A 13872-nucleotide genomic window follows, 5' to 3' on the forward strand; every position below is an offset into this window, starting at 1 on the left:
TTCCGGGAAGATGCATTGGTGCTGATCCGTCGCAGGGACTGCAGAGCAATAACGCAGCAGCTACGCAGCAACACGCCAATGTTATAGAGAGGCTGCGAGCTGCCTCGCTGAGTACTGACAATCCAGGCTACAGTGGGAACTGCTGGCGCTGTCACTGCTAACAGGTCTACAATGTAATAGCGGCTCCAGTAAGCCACCTGGGTGGGCTCCTCATTTGGCTCTGGGTGCCCGGGTGCCTGTGGCACTCCGTCTCCAGGGGCCTCGGCTACGGCTTCTGCAGGAGCTGAACGGGAGTCAACTGGCTGCAGACTGGGAGCTTCACCGAGGCTGGGAGGTGGCTGGCAGTCAGCGGGTGGTTTCAGGGTTTTTGCCCCCATAGCGAGGCCGTCAGGGTCGAAGGTGCTGGACTTCAGGACCTTCTCTGCTATCGCTTCCAAGTCAGGATCATGGGGGGAGAAGTCAGTTTGAATGCCCTGCTCCCGCAGAGTACCAAGTTGGATCCCAGCCAAGGGGCCACATCCCTCGTGCATACCGCCCGCACGCAGTAAGGACCTCGCGGTGATGGCAGCTGCCTCAGCTGCACGATCAATGCCCGAGGCAAGGGAGCCACGATGCGGCAGGTCAGTGACATCAATGGCCTGGACATCACCCCCATGCTCACTCAGCTTGGTGTAGGTGGAGCTGCGGGTCAGAGACCTGGCAGGGGAACCAGCAGCCGACTGGGACGCACCATCCTGAGCCAACTCCATACTGTGCAACAGGGTCTCCAGCTTCTTGTTCTGAATGTTGATGTCAATGAAATACTTCTGGATGCCTTTATCCTTCTCCACCAGGTTATTCTTCACTGTGTCGATCACCTGCTTCAGCTGCTTGATCTCTTTCCTGGCCTCCTTCAGTGAGAGCTGAGCCTCCACACGGTGACATTCCTCCTCAATCCAGTCTTCCTGCATCCTGGATAGTTGTAACTTCAGGTCCTCCACCTCCCCACCTCTGCGAAAACCACAAGGACAACCCATTATCAATCATGACATTCCATAGGAATTCCCTCAGGCCTGTTCTACACCATTCAATTACATCATGGCTGATCTATTCTTGATTGACCAATCTTTGCTCCGTATCGCTCAGTGCCCTTAACGAATAAAAACCATCACAAAGGTCAAAGCTCCAACTGTCCCCCCTGAACCGCAGATTTTTAGGGCAGAGGAAGCTGGATTTAACTCTCTGTGTAAAAAAGAATCCAGATTCTGGCCGGAATTCTGCGCTTGCTGTGATTCACTTTTCCCACCCACAAGACACCCGTCACGGGTTTTCCGGCAGTGCGGGGTGGCTTCATTGTGAAGTCCCATTGACAAACGGCGGGAAGAGAGAATCCCGCCACCAGCGAATGGCGCCCTGCCGCTGGGTGACCGGAGATTCACTAATCTATTCCTAAAGGGCCCAGCTCAGAGTCTGAGATTGTCATCTTATTCTGATTCAGTTCCAGACGCAATCTGTTTCGCTTTATCTGTTCTACTCAATCGGTTATTCATTTTGAACATCCCAACGAGATCAGCTCTCAGCCTTTCAAACTCAAACACAAACCAGGGCTGCGATGTTCCCACTGCGTGGCACCCAATGATGATTGCGCCAGGATCTTCGCTGGAAAGGCCAAAATTGGGCTTCTCACCGGACGCAAAACCCTGCATGAGTCACCTGGCCCATGGAGCCCAGCGCCATATGGCTCATGCACACACCCAGGTGCCATGCTGGCACTGCCAAGGGTCAGGGCCTGAGGGGGGAGGGGGGGGCCATGCCTATGAAAGAGGAGGGCATGAAGGGTGGTGGGGTGAAGAGGGTGTATGAAGGGCATCATAAAGGTTGGGGGGGTGGTGAAAGGGCGTGCTGATTAGGAAAGGCCCTAAAGTTGGGGAGGGGGCCCTCAACGACCCCATAGCGGGGCATGCTCACTTGAAGGCAGGAGGGGTGTTGCCCCTATCTCCCGGGGGGGAGGGGGGCGGGGGATGAGCCGGTCTGACCAGTGGGTTCAGCTCCCTACTACTGAAAACATGGCCGCTTTAACTAAATGGAAACAAAGTCCCATAACCGCTTGTTTCCCGGCTGAGTCCGTCACTGAGAAATACAACCCTGTCGGAGGCACTCGGGTTCGACAGGGGGCCTCAGCAGTCACCGAGCGGCCGGGGCCGAACTCAGCCTCGGCCGGACACAGCCTCGGCCGGACACAGCCGGGGCCGGGATTCAGCCGAGGCCGGGACACAGCCGGGGCCGGGGCTCAGCCGGGGCCGGGACGGGGCCGGGACTCAGCCGGGGCCGGGGCTCAGCCAGGGCTGGACACAGCCGGGGCCGGGACACAGCCGGGGCCGGGACTCAGCCGGGGCCGGGCTCAGCGGAGCTTTCTGCACTTTCTCGCTGGAACTCCCCTATCAGTCAGTGTCCAGCCTGTGGTATCAGTCAGTGTCAGGCCTGTGGTATCAGTCAGTGTCAGGCCTGTGGTATCAGTCAGTGTCCAGCCTGTGGTATCAGTCAGTGTCCAGCCTGTGGTATCAGTCAGTGTTGGGCCTGTGGGATCAGTCAGTGTCCAGCCTGTGGTATCAGTCAGTGTCCAGCCTGTGGTATCAGTCAGTGTTGGGCCTGTGGTATCAGTCAGTGTCCAGCCTGTGGTATCAGTCAGTGTCAGGCCTGTGGTATCAGTCAGTGTTGGGCCTGTGGTATCAGTCAGTGTCAGGCCTGTGGTATCAGTCAGTGTTGGGCCTGTGGTATCAGTCAGTGTCAGGCCTGTGGTATCAGTCAGTGTCAGGCCTGTGGTATCAGTCAGTGTTGGGCCTGTGGTATCAGTCAGTGTCAGGCCTGTGGTATCAGTCAGTGTCAGGCCTGTGGTATCAGTCAGTGTTGGGCCTGTGGTATCAGTCAGTGTTGGGCCTGTGGTATCAGTCAGTGTCAGGCCTGTGGTATCAGTCAGTGTCAGGCCTGTGGTATCAGTCAGTGTCAGGCCTGTGGTATCAGTCAGTGTTGGGCCTGTGGTATCAGTCAGTGTTGGGCCTGTGGTATCAGTCAGTGTTGGGCCTGTGGTATCAGTCAGTGTCAGGCCTGTGGTATCAGTCAGTGTCCAGCCTGTGGTATCAGTCAGTGTCAGGCCTGTGGTATCAGTCAGTGTTGGGCCTGTGGTATCAGTCAGTGTCCAGCCTGTGGTATCAGTCAGTGTCCAGCCTGTGGTATCAGTCAGTGTTGGGCCTGTGGTATCAGTCAGTGTCAGGCCTGTGGTATCAGTCAGTGTCGGGCCTGTGGTATCAGTCAGTGTTGGGCCTGTGGTATCAGTCAGTGTCCAGCCTGTGGTATCAGTCAGTGTCAGGCCTGTGGTATCAGTCAGTGTTGGGCCTGTGGTATCAGTCAGTGTCCAGCCTGTGGTATCAGTCAGTGTTGGGCCTGTGGTATCAGTCAGTGTTGGGCCTGTGGTATCAGTCAGTGTTGGGCCTGTGGTATCAGTCAGTGTCCAGCCTGTGGTATCAGTCAGTGTTGGGCCTGTGGTATCAGTCAGTGTTGGGCCTGTGGTATCAGTCAGTGTCCAGCCTGTGGTATCAGTCAGTATCCAGCCTGTGGTATCAGTCAGTGTCCAGCCTGTGGTATCAGTCAGTGTTGGGCCTGTGGGATCAGTCAGTGTCCAGCCTGTGGTATCAGTCAGTGTCCAGCCTGTGGTATCAGTCAGTGTTGGGCCTGTGGGATCAGTCAGTGTTCAGCCTGTGGTATCAGTCAGTGTTGGGCCTGTGGTATCAGTCAGTGTTGGGCCTGTGGTATCAGTCAGTGTTGGGCCTGTGGTATAAGTCAGTGTCCAGCCTGTGGTATAAGTCAGTGTCCAGCCTGTTGTATCAGTCAGTGTCCAGCCTGTGGTATCAGTCAGTGTTGGGCCTGTGGTATCAGTCAGTGTCCAGCCTGTGGTATCAGTCAGTGTCCAGCCTGTGGTATCAGTCAGTGTCCAGCCTGTTGTATCAGTCAGTGTCCAGCCTGTGGTATCAGTCAGTGTCCAGCCTGTGGTATCAGTCAGTGTCCGACCTGTGGTATCAGTCAGTGTTGGGCCTGTGGTATCAGTCAGTGTTGGGCCTGTGGGATCAGTCAGTGTTGGGCCTGTGGTATCAGTCAGTGTCAGGCCTGTGGTATCAGTCAGTGTCCAGCCTGTGGTGTCAGTCAGTGACCAGCCTGTGGTATCAGTCAGTGTCCAGCCTGTGGTATCAGTCAGTGTCCAGCCTGTGGTATCAGTCAGTGTCAGGCCTGTGGTATCAGTCAGTGTCAGGCCTGTGGTATCAGTCAGTGTTGGGCCTGTGGTATCAGTCAGTGTCAGGCCTGTGGTGTCAGTCAGTGACCAGCCTGTGGTATCAGTCAGTGTCCAGCCTGTGGTATCAGTCAGTGTCCAGCCTGTGGTATCAGTCAGTGTCAGGCCTGTGGTATCAGTCAGTGTCCAGCCTGTGGTATCAGTCAGTGTTGGGCCTGTGGTATCAGTCAGTGTCCAGCCTGTGGTATAAGTCAGTGTCCAGCCTGTGGTATAAGTCAGTGTCCAGCCTGTGGTATCAGTCAGTGTCCAGCCTGTGGTATCAGTCAGTGTCCGACCTGTGGTATCAGTCAGTGTCCAGCCTGTGGTATCAGTCAGTGTCCAGCCTGTGGTATCAGTCAGTGTCAGGCCTGTGGTATCAGTCAGTGTTGGGCCTGTGGTATCAGTCAGTGTCCAGCCTGTGGTATCAGTCAGTGTCAGGCCTGTGGTATCAGTCAGTGTTGGGCCTGTGGTATCAGTCAGTGTCAGGCCTGTGGTATCAGTCAGTGTCCAGCCTGTGGTGTCAGTCAGTGACCAGCCTGTGGTATCAGTCAGTGTCCAGCCTGTGGTATCAGTCAGTGTCCAACCTGTGGTATCAGTCAGTGTCAGGCCTGTGGTATCAGTCAGTGTCAGGCCTGTGGTATCAGTCAGTGTCCAGCCTGTGGTGTCAGTCAGTGACCAGCCTGTGGTATCAGTCAGTGTCCAGCCTGTGGTATCAGTCAGTGTCCAACCTGTGGTATCAGTCAGTGTCCAGCCTGTGGTATCAGTCAGTGTTGGGCCTGTGGTATCAGTCAGTGTTGGGCCTGTGGTATCAGTCAGTGTCCAGCCTGTGGTATAAGTCAGTGTCCAGCCTGTGGTATCAGTCAGTGTCCAGCCTGTGGTATCAGTCAGTGTCCAGCCTGTGGTATCAGTCAGTGTCCAGCCTGTGGTATCAGTCAGTGTCCAGCCTGTGGTATCAGTCAGTGTTGGGCCTGTGGGATCAGTCAGTGTTGGGCCTGTGGTATCAGTCAGTGTTGGGCCTGTGGTATCAGTCAGTGTCCAGCCTGTGGTATCAGTCAGTGTTGGGCCTGTGGTATCAGTCAGTGTCCAGCCTGTGGTATCAGTCAGTGTCCAGCCTGTGGTATCAGTCAGTGTCCGGCCCTGGCGTTGTGAGGCAGCAGTGTTAACCACTGTGCCATCCGTAGGTTCTATGTTGATTCTGAGCAAACAGGGCTGCACCGACACTGACCCGAAACAAAGCAGTCAATGTGGAGTAAGCCGAGAGTTGGAATGGGTCATTGCCACACTGTCTGGGAATAGTGAGCTGGACCTTGCTACGCTGGCCAGTGCTGGGTCATGTTTATCCTGAACAGCATTGGGCCATATTATCCTGAATAGCATTAGGCTATATTATCCTGAACAGCATTAGGCTATATTATCCTGAATAGCATTAGGCTATATTATCCTGAACAGCATTAGGCTATATTATCCTGAACAGCATTAGGCTATATTATCCTGAACAGCATTAGGCTATATTATCCTGAACAGCATTAGGCTATATTATCCTGAACAGCATTAGGACATATTATCCTGAACAGCATTAGGCTATATTATCCTGAATAGCATTAGGCTATATTATCCTGAACAGCATTAGGCTATATTATCCTGAACAGCATTAGGACATATTATCCTGAACAGCATTAGGACATATTATCCTGAATAGCATTAGGACATGCTGTACTGGCACACACCCTCTCCACAGTCAGCGTTGGTGCACACTTGTAAAAGCAGCAATACCTCTCATCCAGTTTTTCCTCTGTTTCCTTTAGCCTTGCCCTCAGATGTCTGATGCTGACTTCTTTCTGTTGCAGGGGTGTCAAATACTGCTCTGGTGTTGGCGGTTTGATCCCATGGTTTTCGCTGCAGGATGAATATTTACTGGAACGTCTGCAAAACAAGTTGAGAAAGAGGATGTATGAGAAGGGAAAGCAGACTCCCGTTATCTGAACTCTCTGAACTCTCGTTAGGGTCAGACCGAGGGAAAGATATTTATTAAAGAAAACCTATCACTTTTCACAAGCTCAGAATCTCCCAAAGCTCTTCCTAGCCAATGAAATAATTTTGAAGTGTAGTCACTGTTAATGTAGGGAACATATCAGTCGCATTGCGCACAACAAAAATGTGAAAATGATTGGATGATCTGTTTTCAATGATTTTGGTTGAAGGTTAACTGTTGACGAGGACACTGCTGACTCTTCTGAATATTAGTGGCTGTCAGATCCTAACATCCACCTGAGAGGTTTCAATGTCTCATCTGAAAGATGCTGACTTCAGTGACGCAGGACTCCCTCTGTACCGGTACCAGACCACCTGGATTTTGAGATCTAGTCTTCAGACTGGATTCCGATTCCACCTCCTTCAATGAAGAGGTGAAGACATTAACCGCAAAAACACAGACATGTTTTTTGTCACTATCCGATTTGCCAAGCTGTAGGTACCGGTTATCATGATCAGCCGCCTGCCATTTCTTGCATTTACCTGGGAGTGGGGCTGCTGTCGCTCCCCTTGTAGGAACCCGAGTTGCTGCTGCTGCTGAGGGAAGATGTGGCATAGCTGTCCCGTAGCCCAACCGGGGGCGAGGTGCGTCTGGACGGCTGGAGGAGGGGCTGGGTCTCCTGCTGTGCCGAGGTCGGGGTCAGCGCCGATTTGAACAGGGAGGAGAAACCACTTCTTCCGTGGAGACTCCGGCTGTCGGCAAGGAAAAGTTGACAATCAAAAGGTGAATCAGAATCCATCATCTCGTTACAGTTATAACACAGGCTGCAAACAATTAAACCCAGATCATTCAGCTCCAAGAAGGGCCCTGAACTCAGTTCTGCAGAGTTCTGAGAACGAGAGCCTCTTAAACCAGCAAAATATCCCAACCCGACATCCACATGGTGTGGACTTCCCCAGGCAAGCAGACAGATCCCTCCACTCCGGACAATATTCTACATGCATTTACCTGGCTCTCTTACTCTGTGGAATTCACAAAACACTATCAGGATTTATTTGCACTGACTAAGAACTGGCCTGACAGAAAATAATCAATATTAATGGTGAAACCACTAGAAAGGCGGAGGCACAGTGGAGGAAGGCACAAGGGGCAGTGTACGAACATGGTGAAAAGGCGAGTAGGATGCTGGCTCATCAGCTCCGCAAGCGGGATGCGGCTAAGGAAATTGCTGGAGTGAGAGACAAGAGTGGGAATGTGGTGCGGAAGGGGGTAGAGGTGAATGAGGTCTTCAAGGACTTTTACGGGGAACTGTACCGGTCGGAGCCAACGGGGGAGAGGAGGGGAATGGAGAGGTTCCTCGACGGGCTTTCTTTCTCGAAGGTGCAGGAGGAGCAGGTGGAGGGGCTGGGTGCGCCGATTGAGCTGGAGGAGCTAGTTAAGGGGATCGGGCAGATGCAGTCAGGGAAGGCACCGGGTCGGATGGGTTCCCGGTGGAATTTTATAAAAAGTTTGTGGACCTAGTGGGCCCCTTGCTGGTGCGGACACTCAATGAAGCGAGGGAAGGGGGGACTTTGCCCCCGATGATGTCGCGGGCGCTGATCTCGTTAATTTTAAAGAGGGACAAGGACCCCCAGCAGTGTGGGTCATACAGGCCCATATCTCTCCTCAACGTAGATTCCAAGGTTCTGGCAAAAATCCTGGCCACCAGGATAGAGGACTGTGTGCCAGGGGTTGTACACGAGGACCAGACAGGTTTTGTGAAGGGAAGGCAGCTGAACACGAATGTGCGGAGACTGTTGAATGTCATCATGATGCCGGCGACTGAGGGGGAGGCAGAGATAGTGGTGGCGCTGGATGCGGAGAAGGCCTTCGATAGAGTAGAGTGGGGGTACCTATGGGAGGTGTTGGGGAGGTTTGGATTTGGTGAAGGGTTCATTAAATGGGTAAGGCTGCTATATGAGGCCCCGATGGCGTGCGTGGCCATGAATAGGAGAAGGTTGGAGTACTTCCGGCTTTACCGAGGGACCAGGCAGGGTTGCCCCCTGTCCCCCTTGTTGTTTGCACTGGCAATCGAGCCGCTGGTGATGGCGTTGAGGGATTCAGAGAGGTGGAGAGGTTTGGTGCGAGGTGGGGAGGAACATAGGGTGTTGTTGTATGCCGATGACCTGTTACTGTATGTGGCGGACCCGGCGGGAGGGATGCCAAGGGTGATGGAGTTGCTAGCTGAGTTTGGGACCTTTTCAGGTTATAAACTAAATTTAGGCAAGAGTGAGGTGTTTGTGGTGCACCCTGGAGACCAGGAGGAAGGAATTGGTAGGCTCCCGCTTAGGCGGGCAGGGGAGAGCTTTAGGTACCTGGGGGTGCAGGTGGCCAGGGACTGGGGGACTCTCCACAAACATAATTTCACCAGACTTGCAGATCAGATGGAGGAGGAGTTCAAGAGGTGGGACATGCTGCCATTGTCGTTGGAGGGGAGGGTACAGTCTGTCAAAATGACGGTGCTTCCGAGGTTCTTGTTCCTCTTTCAGTGCCTGCCCATCTTTATCCCCAGGGCCTTCTTTAGGAGAGTGACTAGCAGTATTTTGAGCTTTGTGTGGGCACATGGGACTCCGAGAGTGAAGAGGGTGTTCTTGGAGCGAGGGAGGGATAGAGGCGGGCTGGCGCTGCCCAACCTTTTGGGGTACTATTGGCGGCCAATGTGTCAATGGTGCGTAAATGGGTGATGGAGGGGGGAGGGGCGGCGTGGAAAAGAATGGAGATGGCGTCATGTAGAGGTACGAGCCTGGGTGCCATGGCAACAGCGCCATTGCCGCTCTCCCCTAAGAGGTTTACCATGAGCCCGGTGGTGGCGGCGACCCTAAGAATCTGGGGACCGTGGAAACAGCACAGGGGGGAAACAGGTGGCTCGATGGAGGCTCCATTGGGTGGCAATCATCGGTTCATCCCAGGGAACAGGGATGGGGGATTTAGGGGGTGGCAAAGGGTGGGCATCAGTAAATTGAGGGACCTGTTTATTGGCGGGAGGTTTGCGGGCCTGGGGGAACTGGAAGATAAATTTGGGCTTCCCCAAGGGAACATGTTCAGATACTTGCAGGTAAAGGCGTTTGCTAGGCGACAGGTAGAGGGATTCCCTTTGCTGCCCTCGCGGGGGACGATGGACAGAGTGCTTTCGGGGGTGTGGGTCGGAGAGGGGAAGGTGTCTGACATCTATAAGGTAATGCAGGAGGTGGAGGAGTCGTCAGTGGAAGAGCTGAAGGCTAAATGGGAGGAGGAACTCGGGGAGCAGATAGAGGACGGAACTTGGGCGGATGCCTTGGAGAGAGTCAACTCTTCCTCCTCATGTGCGAGGCTTAGTCTCATCCAATTTAAGGTGCTGCACCGGGCCCACATGTCCGGGACTAGGATGAGTAGGTTCTTTGGGGGTGAGGACAGGTGCACCAGATGTTCGGCGAGTCCAGCGAACCACGCCCATATGTTCTGGGCATGCCCAGCACTGGAAGAATTCTGGAAGGGGGTGGCAGGGACGGTGTCGAGGGTGGTTGGATCCAGGGTCAAACCAGGGTGGGGACTCGCGATTTTTGGAGTTGCGGTAGAGCCGGGAGTGCAGGAGGCGAAAGAGGCCGGTGTCCTGGCCTTTGCGTCCCTAGTAGCCCGTCGAAGGATTCTGTTACAATGGAAGGATGCAAGGCCCCCAAGCGTGGAGACCTGGATCAGTGACATGGCGGGATTTATAAAATTGGAAAGGGTCAAATTTGCCCTGAGAGGATCAATACAAGGGTTCTATAAACGATGGCAGCCTTTTCTGGACTTCCTGGCTCAGAGATAGGTAACTTGGTCAATAGCAACAGCAACCCGGGGGGGGGGGGGGGGGGGGGGGGTTCGTTGTTGTTGTATAAATTCAAAATTCAAAATTTTTCAATAAAAATTATTTTAAAAAAATATATTAATGGTGAAATTTAAAAAAGTAAAGAAATCAGCAATTTTTTAAAATCACAAAATAAATGTGAACTTAGCGCCTTGGGAATTTTGTGTGGCACTGACTATCTTAAAGGGAGGATTTAATTTACAAACTTTCACTCTGATGAGTATTGACTACATGCAAATGTATTGCAAGTATGAACCCGCCACATACATGCTGCAGACTTTATCTCTTTGATCAGAACTGGAAAAATAGATATCTGGCCATTTTCTCAAACTACTTCTGTTGATCCAATTCATTTACAGAATGTGGGTTCCACAGGTTCAGCCAGCATTTATTGCCCATCCCTGGTTACCCTTCAGAAGGTGGTGATGAGTTGTCTTCTTCAACCGCTGCAGTCCCTGAGTTGTAGGTACACCCACAGTGCTGTTAGGGAGGGAGTTCCAGCATTTTGCCCCAGCGACAATGAAGGAACAGCGATAGACTTCCAAGTCAGGATGGCGAGTGACTTGGAGGGGAACCTCCAGGTGGTGGGGTTCCCAGGTATCTGCTGCTCCTGCTCCTTCTAGATGGTAGTGATCGTGGTTTGGAAGGTGCTGGCGAAGGAATATTGGTGAGTTACTGCAGTGCATCTTATAGATGGTACACACGGCTGCCACTGTTCATCGGTGATGGAGGGTTTGAATGTTTGTGGAAGGAGGAGCAATCAAGTGGGGCTGCTTTGCCCTGGATCGTGTTGAGCTTCTTGAGTGTTGAAGCTGAAGATGTACTTTGTAATTCATGTTAATCTTAAAATCGGTGTGTATTTGTTAATCTAAGGGGCGAGTAAATGAGTATTGTACAGTAATAACATTTTTCATGATTAATAAAAGTTTTTTCGTGGTGTTAAAACTAATTTGTGGTCCTGTGACTCTGTTCCTCCATGTTTTATAAAAAAAAGAGACGTTACACATTTTTGAGCCAGGGTTCCATTCTGGGATCTTCCCATCTAGTCATTGCATCAACTGGGACCTTAACACTTAGTAATGGTGAAACTATCATCGATTGCAAAAAAGTTCCATCTTGTTGATCAATATCCTTTATGGAAGTCTGCCATCCTTACCCGGTCTGGCTGCCATCCTTACCCAGCCTGGCTGCCATCCTTACCCGGTCTGGCTGCCATCCTTACCCGGTCTGGCTGCCATCCTTACCCAGCCTGGCTGCCATCCTTACCCGGTCTGGCTGCCATCCTTACCCGGTCTGGCTGCCATCCTTACCCAGCCTGGCTGCCATCCTTACCCGGTCTGGCTGCCATCCTTACCCGGTCTGGCTGCCATCCTTACCCGGTCTGGCTGCCATCCTTACCCAGCCTGGCTGCCATCCTTACCCGGTCTGGCTGCCATCCTTACCCTGTCTGGCTGCCATCCTTACCCGGTCTGGCTGCCATCCTTACCCGGTCTGGCTGCCATCCTTACCCAGTCTGGCTGCCATCCTTACCCAGTCTGGCTGCCATCCTTACCCGGTCTGGCTGCCATCCTTACCCGGTCTGGCTGCCATCCTTACCCAGTCTGGCTGCCATCCTTACCCAGTCTGGCTGCCATCCTTACCCGGTCTGGCTGCCATCCTTACCCGGTCTGGCCAACATGTGACTCCAGTCTCACAACAATGTGCTTGACTCTTAGCTGCCCGCTGAAATGGTCTAGTAAGCCACTGAGTTGAGGGCAATTAGGGATGGGTGACAAATGTTGTCCTTTCCAACAAACCCACTTCCCATCAAAGAATTCAAAAAAACATAAATCCAAAGGTGCTAATTTCTTCAATTTCTCACTGAGGCATGTAGAAAGTAAAAACATCTCAGAGTAATGAGATTTCCTCTGAATTCCTCAGTGGATTTAATAGTGACTATCCTATGTTTATGGGCTCTAGTTTTGGATTTTCTGTTGGTGGACAATCATCTCTGCATCTTCCCTTTGCAACCTTAACAAAGCTTTGTCAGGTGAGCTGTCTATTTGCCATTGCAGACAAATCTGTAGGATGTTAGCTGCTGTTGTGTGTACCTCCGTGATCCTGGAGATCTTCTGCTTCCTGATCCTGACATGGGGGTCACTGTATTGAGCCAACAGGGGGCCTGAGAAAACAAAAATAAGATCCACATTAGGAGGCAGTTCTGTGGCCCAGCTGGTGAGGTTGAGGGTTGCCAACTCTGGTTGAATATATTCCAGGAGTTTTCATCACATACAATTTACAGTGCAGAAGGAGGCCATTCGGCCCATCGAGTCTGCACCGGCTCTTGGAAAGAGCACCCCACTTAAGCCCACGCCTCCACCCTATCCCCGTAACCCAGTAACCCCACCTACCCTTTTTTGGACACTAAGGGCAATTTATCATGGCCAATCCACCTAACCTGCACATCTTTTGGACTGTGGGAGGAAACCGGAGCAGCCGGTGGAAACTCACGCAGGCGCGGGGAGAACGTGCAGACTCCGCACAGACAGTGACCCAAGCTGGGAATCGAACCTGGAACCCTGGGGCTATGAAGTAACCATGCTAACCACTGTGCTACCGTGGTGCTCATGATCTCCTCCCTCTGACTGCCCCACCCCCTATTCCCTGCCATAGGTCATTTGTCCATCCATTACCCACCTTCCTACAACCAATTGGAAAGCGAACAGGCTCTTCAATACCTAACTGAATAAATCTTGATTCTGGGTCAAACATCTATTTTAAGTACTGAAATGTTTGAAGAAAACAAGCAAAAATACACACAATTCTTTTTACTGTTCAGATGAACTTTTCCCCCTTGGTGTTTCTCACTGCAGTGTTCTGGACATTAATCTTTCATTGCTGGAGATGCCAGGGCAATCCTGCAGAGTTGGCAACAATATTGAGGTCCTGCAGGAAATCTACAATCTTGCTTCATCGCTGTAACAATGGGATTCCTGCTGCTGTCCCCTAGCAACCCCAAACCCACACTAAATTCCCAGGTTACGGGGCATTTCCACAGAGGTGAGGAGGACGGGGGTGGTGGGATTGCTCTTGCAATGTCTTTCTTTATCTAAAAAGTGCTATATATATTAGCAAATTGTTGATGCTGTTCTGTGGTGTACTGAGTGCAGCCCCTACTGTTTAAATAGAAGGGATTAGGAGTACAGTAGCATTTCCGTTAGCTTACTAGTAATCCCAAAATTTGGAGTATTGATCTGGAGAGGAGAGTTCAAATCCCACTTTAGAAGTTGTAAAATTTAAATTCAATTCAATAAAATCTGGAATTTGATAAAACGTCTGATAGCCGTTAACGGTGACTGTTGACACGAGGGAAGGAAATCTGCCTTCTTTACCCAGTCTAGCCTCAAAGTGACTCCAGATTCTCAGAAATGCAACTGACTCTTAACTGCTCTCCAATTGGCCCAACCGAGACACTGGGAACTCAGTTTGAGAATCTGACTCACCACAACCTTCTCAATGACAATAATTTCTGGCCTTGCCATTCACATCACGTGAATTACTTTTTTTTTTAATTGTCAGACAGGAACAAAGTTTTCTCCTCATCAAAATTTCAAACCATCCCCTCCTCTGCAGCATGTCTGGCAGATGATAAATTCAATGAAGTCAGGCAGCAAAAATGTAAAATAAAACCTGCAGCGCATGCTAAAACTAACCCTCAATCACCCAGACAGGTGACTCTATCCTCGAGCCTGCTCT

General features: G+C 51.7%; 1 protein-coding gene across 6 annotated transcripts in view; it reads right to left on the reverse strand.

The window, feature by feature from the left end:
• LOC119969732 (syntaphilin-like) overlaps window positions 1–13872 on the reverse strand; it is a 60423-nt gene that overhangs the window by 129 nt on the left and 46422 nt on the right. For all 6 annotated transcript variants that reach the window (XM_038803750.1, XM_038803748.1, XM_038803745.1 and 3 more), the window contains 4 exons: window positions 12228–12298; window positions 6815–7024; window positions 6074–6223; window positions 1–990 (listed from right to left, as the gene is read on the reverse strand). The exon at window positions 1–990 is cut by the window's left edge and continues 129 nt beyond it. In XM_038803750.1, the coding sequence (XP_038659678.1) occupies window positions 1–990; window positions 6074–6223; window positions 6815–7024; window positions 12228–12268 (1391 nt within the window). In that variant the 5' untranslated portion in view covers window positions 12269–12298. The remainder of the gene's footprint in view (window positions 991–6073; window positions 6224–6814; window positions 7025–12227; window positions 12299–13872) is intronic.

This window comes from Scyliorhinus canicula, chromosome 7, assembly GCF_902713615.1.
Source record: "Scyliorhinus canicula chromosome 7, sScyCan1.1, whole genome shotgun sequence".
Taxonomy (NCBI): domain Eukaryota; kingdom Metazoa; phylum Chordata; class Chondrichthyes; order Carcharhiniformes; family Scyliorhinidae; genus Scyliorhinus; species Scyliorhinus canicula.